Source organism: Scaptodrosophila lebanonensis, unplaced genomic scaffold (assembly GCF_003285725.1).
Source record: "Scaptodrosophila lebanonensis strain 11010-0011.00,11010-0021.00 unplaced genomic scaffold, SlebRS2 tig00000053-arrow-pilon, whole genome shotgun sequence".
Taxonomy (NCBI): Eukaryota; Metazoa; Arthropoda; class Insecta; order Diptera; family Drosophilidae; genus Scaptodrosophila; species Scaptodrosophila lebanonensis.
Genome location: NW_022060548.1, coordinates 13,225,415 through 13,244,864, shown reverse-complemented (window position 1 = coordinate 13,244,864; position 19,450 = coordinate 13,225,415). Strand labels below are relative to the sequence as shown.

Below are 19,450 nucleotides of genomic sequence, written 5' to 3'. Positions count from 1 at the left end.
CTCGTATTCTCCAAACAATTTACTTCTAAATTGATGAAATAAATTTTCTAACACACTTATTTTTGCTTGTTACATTTTTTTGGCTCTTCCACTAAGTCTGTTTGAGCACGTTCTGTACAATGTGTGTGTATAGAATGTTGTTTAATGTCGTTTGCTTTTTCATGGCAGCCAGAGTGCAACTCTTACACATAGAGTGACTTACGAGTAGCTACAGCTTGGAGTCTACGTATGTTAAAAATGCTAATCAGATATTTTTGGCCGTTCCATCTATAGTGCGTATGTTTGTGATACAGTATGTGTGTGTATTGGCTGGAAGCATCAATGTTTTTCACTTGATTTTAAGAATTTTATTGTGGGCTTACCTTATTGTATCGGTAAGACATTTAAATTGTAACTTAATTTGCTGGCATTTTGTAAATGTTAAACTTTGTTTATTTATTTAAATGAGTTAAAAACCTTTAGCTGACTGTAACATACACATGCAATTTAAACTCTTGAAACGTATGTTTCCAAAAATATATATATAGTATATATCCTTGATCAGCATGACGAGTCGGTCTACATCTGCCTGTCCGTCTATCCGTATGAGCACCTGGATCTCAGAGACTACATATAAGAGATAGATACACAAAATTCTGCACAAAGATTCCTTATGTGTGTACGCTATACGCGTTTGTAACACCGTTCGTATAATCACCTATACCTCGGAGACTATGAGACCTAGAGACACCAAATTTTAATTCAAGAATACACAGAAAATGGACAAGCAGATTTAAAATGTTGTATGCACAATCTTAGCATAGTCATTTTTCTACGTTTTTCCCGCGTCTTTCACATCCGGCTTTGTTTTGGGGCGAAGCTTGCATGTGTGTGGTTCGTGTGATTGCCTGCTTGCCATACGCCGTTACGCCATAAAATTTCTTATGCGTCATAATTGATTTATAATAATTTTTAATTGTTCTTTAGAAATAAAAACTCTGATGTCACAAATAATTTTGGATACACGGCTAATATAATTTGAAATGAAGCTCAAAGTGATAGCTAAATCTCGTGATCTTACTTAACTGACTGCCAGTATGTCATTCAATTTTGTTATCTAAGCTCTCCCAAAGTTTTGTTTGCTGTTTGTGTATTTCTTTCAGTGTTTTGTTTCTTTTTATGTTCACATAAAATTAGTACGTGTATTTATACTCTGTACATAAAATGTACAAGAGTATATTAGGTTTGCGGGAGGTGAAGAATGTAACAGACAGAAGGAGGCGTGACAGATCCCACAAAGTATATTTATTCTTGATCATCATGATAAGACGAGTCTTATGTGTGTACGCTATACGAATTTGTTTTATTTTTTTGATTTTCCCCCACTTCCCCGATACTGGGATTTTTCCGTAACTCCGTTCGTATAATCGCCTATATCTCGGAGACTATAAGACCTAGGGACATCAAATTTGAAGTCCAAGATGCCTTATGTGAATACGCAGAAAATGTGCTTTTTGGAAAATCCCTCTAGCCCACATCACCCCCGCAATTCATGATTTTCCATAACTCCCGTAATTCTTGAAATTTTTGATTTAAATTTGGCAAATACCTCCAGTAAGTAATTATGTGTCCGTATACTCAGTTTCATTATCATAGGCCGATTTATCAGGAAGTTATAGCCATATACATAGTTAGTATTTCGCAAAACGCTGCCCGTACCTGTTGTTGTTGTTGCTGCTTTGGTTCAACATTGTGCTGCATTCATGCGCACACAGACACATAGACACAATTCCTATGTAAATGTTTAATTATACACCCGTTACGTGAGTTCGAATACCAAGGGTGGCAAATTTTTATAGCCTGTACCCAAAGGGTGAAAGGCTATACTAGTTTTGTGCGCATGTATGTAACACACAGAAGGAGGCGTGGCAGACCCCACAAAGTATATATATTCTTGATCAGGGTGACAAGCCGAGTCGATATAGCCATGTTCGTGAGCTAGAATGACCTAACTTGGTATTCAGGTTCCCCTGAGCCCTAGGCAGGTCAAGTTTGTTTTTTATTTTGATTCTTAGAATTTTGAAATTGGCAAATTTGGCATATACATCCTGTTCGTGGATATTTGTCCGTATGCCAAGTATCATCATGATAGGTCAATTATGAAGTTATAGCCATAAATAAATCGCTGCTCATGCGCTGCCTGCAGCTCTGCCGGCAGCGATGCCCGCAGCTGTTCTTGTTGTTTCTGCTTTGGTTCAACTTTGTGCTGCATACATACACGTATATAGGCACGTGATGTAAATGTATGCTGTTAAAACTTAACATGAACATGTCTTCTAATTTAATTTAATTAATTAATTAATTAATTCAATTTTTTTTAATAATTTAATTTAAAAAACAATTTTGTTTTCTTTTTGGTGGAGATTTTACTGTCGGGCTTGCTCGACTGTAGCGTTCTCTCTTGTTGAATTTATTACGTCAAGAATTAGTGGCTGTTAATATATGCTGGAAGATACAAACATACTACACGTATATACTTTATGGCCACCTAGCTCAAATATTTGGCTTGAATGCTCTTGAGATTAGTTCCTCAAGAGTCAACCTCAATATATAAATAATTAAATTAAACGGTATGAGTATCTCCTTAAATTCTGTTTGTATTATCCAAAAAATCTTTTGATAAAATAACTCAATTATCTTTAAAGTATTAAATTAAATTATAATTAAAAGATGAATATTTTTCTGATATCCAAATTTTTTGTCACAAATAGGTAGAGTGTACAAAAAGTTGCCGTTGAAATGTAGAACAACGCCCAGCACCCAACAAACACATACTTATATTCGCACACATATTTGTGTGCAAAATCTACCCATAACAGCTGTTGACGTGCCATTTTTGCAATGTTTGCTACCAACAAACCCATGTCCTTCAGTTTCACTATTGCGTTCTCCCATTCTCCCTCTTTTAATTTTTCTGTTTGCCAAGAGATGCCAAAAACATTAAAATTAAAATTCAACGGCCCCAGCAAAAAGTGGAATATGAACATGAATGGCGTGTACCTGACTCGTGTATAGTCTACAAGAAAACCTCATCTAAATAATTATTTAATAAAACTATTTTGATCATCTCATTAAATAATAATATATATATGTATACGCAATATAAGACTTGATTTGGATTCTTCTTTTGTTAATATTCTTTCGATCATCTGTATAGTATTATCAGATATGAACTCGTCTTCTCACACAGAAATAAATAAATTTAATACAATCCTTTTACGTTAGAGTATAGGAAATAGAGGGAAAAGTTACGCACCGAAAATGTGACGGCAAACAGAATTTCTGTACGCGAAGGCTACGCAAAAGCTCGGCTATGTACGAAAAAAGTGTAAGCCGTTTAGCGCTTTACTTTGCTTTTTGGTACTGCAGAACTTATTGCATGCTGTTTGATGATAACAAGCAATTGGCAGGCTAGTCACGAGCAATTGCAACGAACAGGTTGTTGGTAGCTTCTACATGACAACAGTTTAAAGTCTTCTTAACTGTGCATGTATATGGAAACAGAAGCTTAACTGAATATTAACACAGTGCACTCTAAAAATGAAGGCTAAATATCAAGGATTTCTAATCCTTCCTTTACAAATCACATTAAAATTAAAGTACAAAATAAGTACTACCTAAAATAAGTATTTTTCCCTTTCCTATTACAATTGAATCAAGGGAGAATGCTACAGTTAAACAAGCCCGACAGTGAAATGCTGATTAAGGATAAGAAAGTATATCTTATTGGGTCAGAGATTCTCTCTTTAAAATATTGATTATGATTTGCCTTATAAGCGGGCTTATATAAAGTGATCATTTAGACACAAAATGTAGATTTATGTATATTGATGTACTATAAATATACTTTAAAAAAATGAAAAAACATGAGAGCCACTGTTAAATAGTTGCTGTTAGTATTATTGTTGTCGTCGTTACCAGCGGTTAGTGATTTTTGCTCCTGCTGTTTCTATCGATTGCCTCTTTGTCTAGCCGCAAAAGTACTTTGGGTGCATGTTTAATGGCATTTGTTGCTAATCAATGAATAATTTATACACCAACATTTGCTGAAAATGCCAACAACAGCCAAGAGCAAAATCAACCACTTGTATGAGCACATATATGCGTGCACATAGACGCATTTCTGCGCCTTCTAATAATAAATGGTTGTTGTATATTGGTATGCGTGCATTGGAAAGTACACATGCATCAATGTGTTCAGTGCGAGTGTACGAGCACTTGTGATTGTGTAATGTTAATATTATGTGCTGGGTAGAATCATGTTTTAGACTATTATACAGCTTGTTGTTGCTTTGGCTAATATGTTCGTGTTGCTGCTGTTGTAACGTCACTCACATAACTCCTTTCCCATACCATCTCCGACTTGTGCAGCACAGCTCTACTAGTTGTTGTTGTCGGCATCGTGTCGCATTTAATATGCAACTTTTAATAGTGCAATTACAATTTGCATGTCGTAATAGAATTTTATACCCTCCATAACGTACAAGTTTATGCAAATATACATAACATTCAGAAGGAGGCGTGGTAGGTAGAGTGTGTTTGTATTTTTGGTGATCATGATGATATGGGTCGATGAAGCAAAACTTATTCACCTAGGCCCATCAGTATAAAAGATTCCAAAAAGTTTTTCGAATAGTAACATCCTTAATGAATGAATATGAATAAAAGTGTCGCTTGAACAAATATTCCAACAATTCATCTTAATAATAAAAGCCTTTCAGCAACTAATAAACATGACCATAATCATAATAGCAGCCAAGTGCGAAACTACAAACTCATAAATTGGGCAATTGGCAAAAGACAAATGTGACTAAGGCAATGAAAACACGCGTAGAAGCATTATTAACCACATGTGTGATGCGGGAATAAAACATTTAACCATTTGATAAATGTTAACGCGGTCAATGGGCCCGCTAAGCGAAAAACGGAAGTTATAGCCGAGGTTGCTAAAAAGTTGCGCACGATCTATTGCAAGTAGCTAAGCAAAAAAGTTTGAAATACTAGAGTCTCGGGTGGTAGCCTCATGTACACTCTGCAGCTTTTTATACCCTGTACCCGTAGGGTAAAAAGGGTATATTAGGTTTGTGCAAAGTATGTAACATACAGAAGGAAGCATCTCCGACCCCATAAAGTATATATATTCTTGATCAGCATGACGAGAGAAATCGATCTAGACATGTCCGTCCGTCTGTCCGTCCGTCTGGATGAACGCAAGGATCTCAGAAACTATAAAAGCTGGAATAACCAAAGTTGGCATCCAGATTCTCCTAGGTCCAAGTAAGGACGAGTTTATTTTTTTTTTTTTAATTTTCCCCCCCCCCCTTCCCCCGCTACAGAATTTCGTCAATAGCGTCCACATTTCAAATGCTACCTAAACCAAACTTTGCACACATAATTTATATATAATTGTCTATTGTTGTTCAAAATTTTATTCAATTCAGTCAATTCTAAGAAAAGTTATTAGCAAAACAAATTCTCCCCAGTGCAACCCCCCCAAACTGCAGCAACAAGTTCGCTCTTCTTCTTCCTCTTTTTGCTGCTGCTATGGGCGCATATAACTCAGTGACGGAAGTTTACCTGGGTACAGGGTATTACACTGTCGGGCTTGCTCGACTGTAGCGTTCTCTCTTGTTATGTATTGTTCCATCGCAGAAATACTTAAACTTCTTTTTATACCCTGTACCCGTAGGGTAAAAAGGGTATATTAGGTTTGTGCAAAGTATGTAACATACAGAAGGAAGCATCTCCGACCCCATAAAGTATATATATTCTTGATCAGCATGACGAGAGAAATCGATCTAGACATGTCCGTCCGTCTGTCCGTCTGTCCGTCCGTCTGTCCGTCTGGATGAACGCGAGGATCTCAGAAACTATAAAAGCTAGAATAACCAAAGTTGGCATCCAGATTCTCCTAGATCCGAGTAAGGACGAGTTTATTTTTTTTTTTTTAATTTTCCCCCCCCCCCCCTTCCCCCGCTACAGAATTTCGTCAATAGCGTCCACATTTCAAATGCTACCTAAACCAAACTTTGCACACATAATTTATATATAATTGTCTATTGTTGTTCAAAATTTTATTCAATTCAGTCAATTCTAAGAAAAGTTATTAGCAAAACAAATTCTCCCCAGTGCAACCCCCCCAAACTGCAGCAACAAGTTCGCTCTTCTTCTTCCTCTTTTTGCTGCTGCTATGGGCGCATATAACTCAGTGACGGAAGTTTACCTGGGTACAGGGTATTACACTGTCGGGCTTGCTCGACTGTAGCGTTCTCTCTTGTTATGTATTGTTCCATCGCAGAAATACTTAAACTTCTTTTTATACCCTGTACCCGTAGGGTAAAAAGGGTATATTAGGTTTGTGCAAAGTATGTAACATACAGAAGGAAGCATCTCCGACCCCATAAAGTATATATATTCTTGATCAGCATGACGAGAGAAATCGATCTAGACATGTCCGTCCGTCTGTCCGTCTGTCCGTCCGTCTGTCCGTCTGGATGAACGCGAGGATCTCAGAAACTATAAAAGCTAGAATAACCAAAGTTGGCATCCAGATTCTCCTAGATCCGAGTAAGGACGAGTTTATTTTTTTTTTTTTAATTTCCTCCCCCTTCCCCCGCTACAGAATTTCGTCAATAGCGTCCACATTTCAAATGCTACCTAAACCAAACTTTGCACACATAATTTCTATATAATTATCTACTGTTGTTTAAAATTTTATCAAATTCGGTCAATTCTAAGAAAAGTTATTAGCAAAACAAATTCTCACCAGTACAGCCCCCCCAAACTGCAGCAACAAGTTCGCTCTTCTTCTTCCTCTTTATGCTGCTGCTATGGGCGCATATAACTCAGTGACGGAAGTTTACCTGGGTACAGGGTATTACACTGTCGGGCTTGCTCGACTGTAGGGTATATTAGGTTTGTGCAAAGTATGTAACATGCAGAAGGAAGCATCTCCGACCCCATAAAGTATATATATTCTGAATCAGCATGACGAGACAAATCGATCTAGACATGTCCGTCCGTCTGTCCGTCCGTCTGTCCGTCCGTCTGTCCGTCCGTCTGTCCGTCCGTCTGTCCGTCTGGATGAACGCGAGGATCTCAGAAACTATAAAAGCTAGAATAACCAAAGTTGGCATCCAGATTCTCCTAGGTCCGAGTAAGGACGAGTTTATTTTTTTTTTTTTAATTTTCCCCCCCTTCCCCCGCTACAGAATTTCGTCAATAGCGTCCACATTTCAAATGCTACCTCAACCAAACTTTGCACACATAATTTATATATAATTGTCTACTGTTGTCTACTTATCCAATTCGGTCAATTCTGTGAAAAGTTATTAGCGAAACAAATTCTCGCCAGTACAAACTGCAGCAACAAGTTCGCTCTTCTTCTTCCTCTTTTTGCTGCTGCTATGGGCGCATATAACTCAGTGACGGAAGTTTACCTGGGTACAGGGTATTACACTGTCGGGCTTGCTCGACTGTAGCGTTCTCTCTTGTTTTGATTAAATACTATTTTAGATATTTTTTTTCGTACGTAAAATAAATAATTAAAACGGACAGACATATGGAAATAGGCATGTCAGTCATTAATATAAAGATATAATTTTCTAAATACCGTTTTGGGTGTAACATTTAACTCAACAATTCCACAATACCTTTTTGAAGATTTCGGGTATAGGGTAAATAAAGTTTTGGCTATTAGCAGACATATTATGCCTAGCTGACGGTATGTGTGTTACGTGCCCGCTGAAATAATCTCTGTCAACATAAATTTGCCGGTAGAAAGTATCGCAAAGAACGCGCAATAAGGCGGACTCGCGTACGGCGCGCTAAACGACTGAAACTAATTAAATGGTGTCCCATAAATTGCACATTAACAAAAATTTATTGCACTTAGAAATTATTGGTAAAGTCGTGAGACGGATAATAAAGTTGTAAGCTGTCGAACGTGTCACAGCATGGCCGTGCGATTTCTTGACTTAGTTAGAGAATGTTGCTGTTGGCAAAGCTGCACAAAAAAGTGTGTTACATAATTTTGATTTATTAAGAGGTTACTTCCAAGGTAGCTACTGCCACAATTTCATCAAAGCAACTTTGTGCAAAATTGTTGGCTAACTAGTTACCTTTGAATTTCAACTAGATAGAGCATTTTTTCTGTTACTGATTCTCCCTTTTTTCTTGTATGCCTTTTGTTTCCTTAAACAATCGTGCTAACGATGTTCGTGAGCAATATAAATTCATACAATAAGGCAGGAAATACACACAAAAGTGGGCTTGTGTGTAAATGTGTGAATGTGTGAACATGACCGCTATGATCCGAACCAAAAGGCAGCCAATATCGGCCAGCCAATATTTACTTTTTATACCCTGTACCCGTAGGGTAAAAAGGGTATATTAGGTTTGTGCAAAGTATGTAACATACAGAAGGAAGCATCTCCGACCCCATAAAGTATATATATTCTTGATCAGCATGACGAGAGAAATCGATCTAGACATGTCCGTCCGTCTGTCCGTCCGTCTGTCCGTCCGTCTGTCCGTCCGTCTGTCCGTCCGTCTGGATGAACGCGAGGATCTCAGAAACTATAAAAGCTAGAATAACCAAAGTTGGCATCCAGATTCTCCTAGGTCCGAGTAAGGACGAGTTTATGTTTTTTTTTTAATTTTCCCCCCCTTCCCCCGCTACAGAATTTCGTCAATAGCGTCCACATTTCAAATGCTACCTAAACCAAATTTTGCACACATAATTAATATATAATTGTCTACTGTTGTATGAAATTTTATTCAATTCGGTCAATTCTAAGAAAAGTTATTAGCAAAACAAATTCTCCCCAGTGCAACCCCCCCAAACTGCAGCAACAAGTTCGCTCTTCTTCTTCCTCTTTTTGCTGCTGCTATGGGCGCATATAACTCAGTGACGGAAGTTTACCTGGGTACAGGGTATTACACTGTCGGGCTTGCTCGACTGTAGCGTTCTCTCTTGTTACATTTTGGGTCTATCCTTACACATGTTGGTCAAAGTTTCATAATTGATTTTCATTTAATCATTTATTGATCATAATTGGGTATTTGTTAGTTGGTTTTGTTATTGTGAGGTATATTGATTTTATATTGGATACGAATATTAAATTAGTGCACCGATTTTTTGTAAAGCATTAAGCGTCCAGCTGAGGAAGAACTATACGATTCTGCCCCCTAAAAAATCGTTAATGTTATCATTGTCAGACAGCTGCTCTTAAAAGTGGAATTAGCAGTGATTGTTGGTTGCTGGCAGCTACAAATTTCTGGCATTTACGCAGACAAAGCAGTAGCCAAATGCCCTGAACCGAAACTTATTGTGACTACTGAAGATGGAAATATTAAAAACATGTAAGGAATGTTAGAGTTGATAGGGCTCAACTCTCAAAAACCCTATACCCACTTCCACAAAAAAACGTCATCAATATTATGTATAAAGTGAAAACTCTATTGGCCGGACACTCACGGTCGGCAAATTTTTGTCCGCCCAAGGGGAGTGTCCGTTTAAGGGGATACTTAAATACTTTATACACCGATCGAATGTTTTTAGAAAAAGTGTCCGCCGATGAGAGTGTCCAGATAACAGAGGAACGAGCTTGGCAGAGATTGCACTTATGACTATCAATTTATTCTTAGATGAAATGAAATATGAGGAAACATAAGAACTAATTAAATGTAATTTGAAAACTCAAATGAGTTATGGAAAAATTTTAAATTTCTGAAATACACGTACACTAGTAATGAGTATTTACCGAGTTATGGAAAATCGTCTCAGCCGGGGGTTGCATAAAAAAATAAAATAAACTCACAAATTTGTGTCTCTAGCTCTTATAGTATCTTAAATCTAGGTGTTCATATAGACAGACGGACAGACAAAGAGGGCTAAATCGTATTGTCTTGTAATGCTGGTCAAGTATACATATGCTTTGTGGGGTCTGCTACGCTTTCTTTTGCATGTTACATTTTGTATCTCTACCCTTTCAGGAACAGAGTATAATTATGCATGTAGATCTCGTTCAATGTCATGTGTTCATAACAAAAGAAAGCTTCCGCGTGCAAGATACTGGTTAGTAAAATACAAAAAAAAAAACATAAACACACCAATGGCATTTTGACCAACTTCTTTCCCTATATCTCGACCCCTTTTTTAAAACATTGTCACGTGGCTTTTGTATTTAGCTACACTCTCTCTTCGTTCCCTAGTTAAACACAAACAGCCACGCAACCAGTCAACCATAGAAACCACATTGCTGCTTACCTGCTGCTGTTGCCATTGCACTTGTCTACTTTTTCTTTGTGGCTTTACGATGACTACACCGACAGTGCGCCTGTGTACCATGAATGGTTGGGTGCTATAAATTCCAAGCCCGGTTACCATGTACTTTTGTGTTTCATGTGCCATTCCATTGTCAGGCACTACCATTGTGTTACAAGTTTCTTGTTTTTGTTTGCATGTGTGCTGTTGAATTGAAGTTGTTGCTGTCGGTGTAGTTGTGTACAATAGTTGCCGGTGTAGTTGCTATTGTTGAGTTGCTTTTGTTTTGTATTGCTGTTGCTGTACTTATTGTGTCTGTATGTTAAGGAAATTGAAATAAGTGTATGTGTAAATGCGTAAAAATTAAGTTGAAAAATGTCTTTGGGTGGGACAAGTGTCAATTAGAAAAAGTTAAATTACATTGAAGAGGTAAGGCAACAATAACAATTCCATAGACGGCGTTATCATTGTTGCAGTGTTTGAATGTAATTAGTGGCAGGTTAATGAAGCTGAAGGATATGAAATGAAGATCAACCAGCAAGATAGTTCTTTACAATGAGCGGGTAATGCAGTTGGTTTTTGTTCAATCAAAAGAATTGTATTACTCATACATTACGAAGATCAGACTTAGTAATCGTTGTACTCTATTGCAATATTGATACCCTCAAAATAATAATTACTATATTGCTTTGTCAATAACAACTAACGCGTATCTTAGCAGCATAAGAGTTAAAAAAAAAAACAATTATAAACTTTCCTTTCTCGGGCTTGGGAAAATCTGGATGCCAAATTTGGTTATTCTTCCCCTTGTACTTCACATTGACCTGGTATGCAGACACATACCCCCGCTGCAGAATTTTGCTAATACCGCCCATAAGTTCAAAGGAACATAAAAAGGTACACATAATAAATACAAAATTCTCTACTTTTGTCTTAAGTTTCATCCAAATAGATTGATTCAAAGAAAAGTTACTATTGTAAAAATTTCATCCCAGTACTACGTCCACAAACTGCAGGGGGGTGTTTGATCTTTCTCTGCTCATTGCTTTTGCTATGGGTGCATATGGGCACAGAGTATTTCACTAACTGGCTTGCTCGGTTGTAGCATTCTCTTTGCTTATTTAAGTTTGGAGAAAAATGTGTTTATGCATAAACATTTTAACAGTAGCCTGCATGTTAAAGTAAAAGTACATGCAGTATGTCCATTCGCAAAGATACCCATTTGGATTTGAATAACATACCATAAGAACTCTATTTACATCACTCATTCGCCCGGTTGTCAAACATTGTTGGCTCTGTCACCATCTTATTTATACATTGCTCAATATTTATTTTTAAAAGAACCCCCAGCTAATGCCTACGGCCGGTCAAAGGTAGCACCTCTCACCATACCTCGAACCATTGCACAGCTTAAAGGTTGCCTTGCGGCTGTTGCCTAACACACATCTGTTCTGTTTTTCGTTGTTCATACTGCCACACAAACAAATTGAAGGGAAATGATTCTATTTCACGCTAGATTAAACATGTGTCCACATAATTTATCGATTATTTATCATGTGGTCGTTTGTGTGTCGGCATACGCCCGGACAAAATTGACATGGCCAATGGCGCCGCTCTCAAACCAAAGCCCACAGAAGCCCTCGGCAACAAAAACAGGAATCACAATGCGTTTGAGCTGTGCGTAGGTATTGTGCACTCCATTGCAAAGTTAACAGACCGGATATGCTTTGGTCTGCTAAAGGAGTTTTGACTAGTGACGTCACAGATACTGCAGTTATAAGCATGCTTGGCCCCATATAGCTCACATTTGTTCCCTGTGTCTATTATTGTTCTGCCTCTTTAATATATATTGTAATTTAGCACACAGCCACCAACAATATGGCGGTTATTTCGTAATCCGCATGAGGCTTAGAACTCGCTGAAGCGTCACGTGCACAATCCGTTCAGTTTTTGTGGCACTTTGGCGCATTAACTCTGTATGTGCTATTTTTTTGTTACTATGAGTTAAGTGTTATGTTTATACTGTTTGTTGGCTACTGACCAGAATAAGAGCTCCTATGCCTTCAATTATACTCTGTACATGAAATGTACAAGAGTATACATATTAGGTTTGCGCGAGCTGAAAAATGTAACAGACAGACCCCACAAAGTATATATATTCTTGATCAGCCAGACAATCTAGCCCTGTCGGTCTGTCTGTCCGTACAAGCAGTGCCCGCAGCTGTTGTTGTTAACACTTTGCACAGGCACACGAGACATACACAGACACACATAAACACACGCATACACGCATAGACACGCGTAATTATTCCACACATATCTACAGAGAATTTCAAAGTCGGTACACCTGACTTTATCCTCTCCACTTGTTTTTTGGAGGCTTTTCACATTTTAAGTGCGATTTAACGAAAGGTGCATAAGTCTTCAGACTTTTTGTTGCAGCTGTTCCCCCAATGTGCAGTTTTTGTTTAATTTGGTGATCTTTTTGTGGGCAACAACAAATATAAATGGTGGCTTTCAACTCGCAGGGCACCAAATATATACATAGGTACGACGAGAAATCGTGCAAGCTGCCAAGAAATCTCGAAAAATACTGGGCACTTCATAATTTGGCATGGGCGCCAGCACGAGACGTTTTATCTGCAATGGCTTAGTAGAGAAATTGTTCGACACTTTTGATAAATTGTTGCGGCAGCCAGTTGAAAACCAATTTTGGAGGGAAATTGATTTCTTTTATTTATTTAAGCGAATTGTCGAGCATTGCATTCGTTGGCATCAAAACAACTTATAAAGTTTCGCCATCTCTCTTTCTCTCGCTCTTTTTACTTGCAGATGGAGAAATACTACGGGTGCTTGTCAATAGCTCGGCACAAATAAAGTGCGATGTGGGCTCCAGTCTACCCGATGATAAAGTGCTGCTGGTCGTCTGGTATAAAAATAATTTGCCCATATATAGGTAAGTATAAATGGGCTGTATGGGCTGGCAACTTTGTACTAAAGGAGATCTTATCCAACTGCCAATGACAGTTACGATACACGTGGGGCACATGCAGGTACGCCTTCACATTGGCGTGATGAGGAGGTGCTTGAAGATCGCGCAGTTTTTCGTACACACAAGGAACCGGCGGAATTGATTATAAATCCAGTTAAGGTATGTTAGCTTCTGACCAAACTAAGTTTAGAATAATAAGTGTCAGCCACATAAAATTTTGTAATTAATGTTTTTTTGCATGTTCGCACCTTTTACGCTTGAATTTTTCGTTTCGTTTTTTTTTAACACTACCCTCTCTCAACACAGGAAAAGGATGCGGGAAACTTTCGCTGCCGGGTGGACTTCAAGCTCTCGCAGACCAGAAATAGCAATGTCAATTTGGAAGTTGTTGGTGCGTATATTTTGATTTACTTTTCTTTTTACCATTTTATGAATACAAATGCAAAAGCTTTATAATACTTACTGTAAGTATATTTCTTCCAGTCTCTCATTTTTACAAAATGCATTTGTACACACAAATTCAAATAAAAAACTTCGAAACCACTGGTAATCTGTATCCCTACTGCTTGCCACTTTTTATTAAAAATTAACCGCATTGGAAATTCATTTTTTTGTGTGCTAAATCAACACACCACACAACGGACAATGCGGCTATAGTTAAATGCGCTGGCAAGTGCAGTCATTCATATGTATATATGTTGAAATGACATATACTTATGTTTATTTATATTTAAATAATGGTGTGTTATTGCTGCAATGCAAATATGCTGTTTCGTATTATGAAAGGAATTAACATTATTTTTGCTATTTAAAATAGAAACATAAATTAGCTAATATAATTTTTCGGTTGACCGCAAGCTTACAAAATGTATTTTGCGAAACGTTTATAAAGACTGGGCGCTTTAGATTTTCCATTTGCATCCTATGCAAATTGGTTGTGATTTGTGGTTTAATACACGATTGTCAACGTCAAAAATGCATTAACCGTTGACGCCTAGAAAACATTTTAATTTGTGTATAAGTATTTTAGCAAAGAATAACAATGGTGCGCAATGTAGCTAAATATTCAGACCTGCATATCTTTTTTTCTGAAATATACATAAATATAAATATCCAATGAAAAAAAATGGTCACACAAATCATTTTTAAGTAAATTTTTTTGTTAAAGGAATCATGTAAAATATATTTATAGTTAAGAGCCCATATCCCTTCTTACTTATTTTACTTACAAACTACCATAAACTCTAATTACCTTTCATAGTGCCCCCTCAGCAGCCTAACATTTTCAATGAGCGTCGTCTACGTATCGATTCACGGGCCGGACCTTACGAAGAGGGCGGCAGTCTAGAAGTGACCTGTGTCGTTTATGGTGGTAAGTACTGCGCTATGAGATCTGAACAATAACGAAAGCACAATTTAAAAAAAATGGGAAATTTAGTCGTAAGCAAAACAAAAATCAATGATTGTAAATTAACAAACTCAGCTGCCAGGGTCGGCTATTGCTTTTGGTATTGTCGTTATTGTCGGAATATAAATTTCGTGCGCAAATGTTATCAAAAATAAAATCGCATTGGGTACAGCAAGTGGAAAAACAATTGGAGTCGCGTTGAGCTAGCGTGGTGTGTAAACAAAAGCTAAGGCAGCCGCAACAGCAAAAGCAAAGGTATAAACATAACAAACAATATATAAGGTAAATAAAGTTCAATTGTGAGCAACAACAATAGCCGAAAAAGCAGGAGTCGTAGTCAAGCACACAAAAAACCAACAACTGTACACATTCATACAATAGGATCAAAAACAACAACACATGCAAAAGCAAAAACAAAGCCTCAACGTCAATTGAAAGCGAAAATCGGTAGCAATGGCAGTGGCAATTTCTCAAATGTGCCGCATACAAAAGGATTAAAAATGGCGAGCGGAAGCAGTGGCAAGCAGTGCGCAGTAATAATAGCAAAATAACAACAACAATAAAACTACGATAGCAGTTACATTACAAATAAAGGTACAATATATACCGTGAGTGGAGGTGTCGAGAAAACGGGAGTCGGCGACAATGGGTCCAGCTTTGGTGGCCAAAGTTGATGAATTTGCGAATTGGCGACAGCTTGAGAAATGTGGGTGAATGTGTATTCACACGCATGTATGCAACCCGTATATACTTAGTACTTGTATGAGTACATATGCAACGATATAAGTATCCATTCTGTTCAAGCAAGGCAAGTGGTAGAAATCCAGCTCAAATTGTTCAACAGTCGGTTAGGCGTCTGTCGGTTGGTCAGTGAGAAACGAAAAACCATTGCACAGACATATTCACAAATTCATATACCTATATGTACATGTACAAGTATGTACTATGTATAAGTTGCGCATGCTAGTAAGTATGTCACACACTTTAAGCAATCGGCAACAGCTACAGCAACAATCGCGTGCTTTATGGACGCGGTTCTGGCTCAAAACGGAAGCAAAACCACTTTGAAGGGTTTGACATGTCAACGTTGACATAAAATAAATCACTAGGACAAGAAAACTACACTCGACTAGTAGGGCGTGGCGAGAGCGACAGATCGTTTCAACTGTTACCCGTTGGTCCTGTTGTGAGTGATGGTAAAAAAACACCCAAACAAATTTAGCACTTGAAATATTGTATGCGCCAATTAAATGGCTAAACACAATGTGTAAAACGAGGCTGTTAGACACCAGAGACCCATGTTGAAGAGTGTGAATATGCAGTTATTGCCTGGTACTTGGTTAGCTAAAACAAATATAAATAAATAAGAATTAATCGAGTTATGTAAAGTTTTTGAATCGGAAATTATAAAACAAAGTGCGTATGGGTAATATTTTTGCAAGTTCAGGGCTGCGGGCAAGAGTATGCGATATGATAAAAATGTATGAAGACAATTACCAGCTAGCAGATGCTGCCAGCAGAGAAACTTCGGTATTATATGTGTTGCTATAACACAAACTTACTTTTTCTTTTTTTTTAAGTATACGTATGAGAGTAGCTTTCAATATTAGCCCCTTGCCATGCAATATGCATAAAGCGAAATGGTGCGATATGCGGATAACCGAGAATGGTTTTCACTTCAATGTTAATGCTTAAGCATGCTTGTACCAAATCAGAAATTACATTCAACTAAAATCAGTGGAAGGAAATAAATTACGCGTCAACTATTACCATTATGCTTAGCAGGCATTCAAACATGCAATGTCCATTTGAAAATTGCAGTTCTTATTACTGCAAATAACGGTAACTGCAGTTTCTACCAACGAAAAGACTGCCACTTAACAAAGCGTAATCAGGGAAGTAAGTCAAAGCAGCAGGGGCAGCATTGGGCTTGCGTCGGAAGGCGGCGACAGTTGGCCAAGTTGCCTGGCAGTTAGAATTAAACGTGTGCAAAATCGACAAAGCAGCCGTAAATTTTATTGTAGCACAGACGACGAAAAGTAAAAGCAACGGGAAGGCGGTTGAGTCAAATGAATGTGACACGCCATGGGCGGCGATGGCGAACCGTCAGCAAGTTAACTCCTCAGTCCAAAAGCAGATGGAGGCAATGAAGTTATAAGGCATACATATTCATGGTAGAAAACTTAAGCCCCAGCCAGCAATATGGGCAAAAATCATAAAGAAAATATTGGGTTAGGCATGGAACTAGGCGCTTCAATGGGACGGTAATCTGCAGCTTTGGAAAGGGCTAATGCATACTATGAATTTTACCGTCGGCGGTTTCACTAAAACGCCATAGAATATGGTAAGTATACGTTAAGCAATAACAGTTGAAACAACAACATCAACTGGAGCAACAATAACAAAAAAGAAGCAGAAAATAACGTGCCATACTCTGTAGCAAGCGGAAGTGCAGGCGTTTTCCGCTTTTTCTTTAGTGCGCGGCTGTAATGTTGTTGTTCTCATTGCTGATTATGATTTTGTAGCTTTTGTTCCTATTAGGTTGGCAAGCTGCTTGCTGCATACTACAAAAATTGTGGGCATTTTTATTACATTTTTTGTGCCACATTTTTAGCACTTTTAATATGTTGTATGCTGCCAGAAGCACACGGACTACAACAGTAGAAACAATAGTAGCAACACGAGTTATAAAGAGAAGGTATACCAACAAGGCGCTACTAATTTCGCTTTTAGTTTATATTACTGTTGCTAGTGCTGTGTTATGCTTTTCAAATTGTTTGCATAATTTTGTTTCGTATTTTCACGTACCCCACTGGAGCTGTATTTTCGAATGGAAAGACGTTTCACTCATTTAAGAGTTCCCCTTTTAGTTTTTTACTGCACTCGTCAACAAGTTAGTACTAATCATTAACTACAATCAAACTATCTAGCTTGATAATAAAATAAAGGACATCTTAATAACATAAATGTTTTCATCTCCCACCACGTTAACATTTAGTATTGTACCTTAGCTTCGAGATTCAGCTTGACCCTGTTCTAAGTGTTGTCACTATTTTTGATGTAGTGGAGAAGCTCCAGAACGTGCACACGTACTTACAAATGACAACTCGGGAATTTATCAGGGATTAATGCTATCTTTTTTTTTTTGATTTGTTTTTTTTGTCCTGTTTCTTCACGGCCCTTAAAGCATGGTCTTTAAATTTATTTCACTGCTCCCGCAATGGGTAGTTGCTCAACAAAAAGCAAAATGCCAAATACCAGGCGGGCACATATACATAAATACATACATATATATGAGTACATACATTCACCCACAAGCAAACAAAATGTGTAGAAAAGACAACATAAAAAATATTTATGTGGCAGAGAATTTTTGTAACTATCAGCAGTAGTAACAGCAAGGACAGAAGCTCGCCCAAATGGTTGTTGGTACTACTGTTGCCGTTATATCTTTTATTTTTTAAGTGCTTTGTTTGCCTGCGTTTTCAGTTGCGCTCTGTTCTTGCTGCTGTATCGTTGTACACTTACACTCACATGCAGACTTAAACAGACGCACAGAGAAGAGTAGTCGACTTGCTTTTTATATGGAGCAGATGTGATGCAAAGATATGCAAAACTAAACAAACAAATATTTCAGCATTTCTGCATAAGTAAAGGCGCTGCTTGCAACATGCCAGTGCATATGTGTGGCTATATGTAAGAGCGTGCACGGGTTTTTCAGTATTTTTTTGTTTCGAGGCATTACAAGGGACAGGGGCTGGGATCATGTTGATGCGCCCCAGAAAAAAAGAGAAAAAGCTGTTAGAGCCAAGAAACGCAACGTAAGCAAGTGTGTAAATGTGTATGAGTGCTGTCTGTGCTTCTATTTGTATGCGCTTGCCAGTGTCTACCAAGAGTCGCGGGATAGTCAAAAGTATCTGATGGTCTTAAATGCGAACGAAAACTGTGAAAATTGTCATCATTTTAAATGTTGGTGGCAAAGCTTTAGTGTTGCTCATTAGGATGTTGTGTAAAAGGCAGAAAACATGAGAGAGCGAACAGTTAGCAACCAACTTAAAGTGCAGTAAAAAAATGCTAAACATATAGAATAATGTATATACAGTAAAGAAAGAGAGAGTTAACATAGAATGCCAGTTGAAAACTGTATGCTATGTCGGTCATACATAGGTCCTATGTCTATCTGTTTTTGCTGATTTATGTACCTATTTTTACGCAAGCGGTAAATGGGTTATGTAACAAAAGGCGACCGACAAATGAAACTGAGAGTTTGTCCTATAAGCTAAGTCGACCAAGAAGTATGCGAATCACGCAAAAGTGGGCAACTGCCCCACTTCTAAAAATCATCATCCACTTCACACTGCGAGTCAACAGCGACCGCAAATGCAATAAAAGACAAAATGGTCGCAATTTTGCCAACAGGCTCGCAACAGAAGCCGCACCACAGCAAATGGCAGGTTGCCTGAGCGACTCAGAGGCATGTCTGCTGCGAACTGCTAATTAAAATTTTGGAATAGAAAATAGTATGGCGGACCGAGCCGAGAGCTAGCAAGCAAGTGAAGGAAAAAGAAACTAACAGGCAACGCAAATTAGTAAAATTTATGTGTAGGATGCACGCATATTGCCACGAACCTCCAGCCGGCTGCCTCGAGTGGCACGTGGTGCGCCTTTTTTTTTGTATTAAGTAAGTCTGAAAAGACGGTATAAGCGGAACTTAGCCACATTATTATAGTTTCCTTACATACTA

General features: G+C 38.0%; 1 protein-coding gene across 1 annotated transcript in view; it reads left to right on the top strand.

The window, feature by feature from the left end:
• Window positions 1-19,450, top strand: part of LOC115624348 — a 71,087-nt gene that overhangs the window by 11,229 nt on the left and 40,408 nt on the right. Inside the window, exons 2-5 of the mRNA XM_030519001.1 lie at window positions 13,139-13,262; window positions 13,334-13,457; window positions 13,605-13,689; window positions 14,560-14,670. Of these exons, the coding sequence (XP_030374861.1) occupies window positions 13,139-13,262; window positions 13,334-13,457; window positions 13,605-13,689; window positions 14,560-14,670 (444 nt within the window). The remainder of the gene's footprint in view (window positions 1-13,138; window positions 13,263-13,333; window positions 13,458-13,604; window positions 13,690-14,559; window positions 14,671-19,450) is intronic.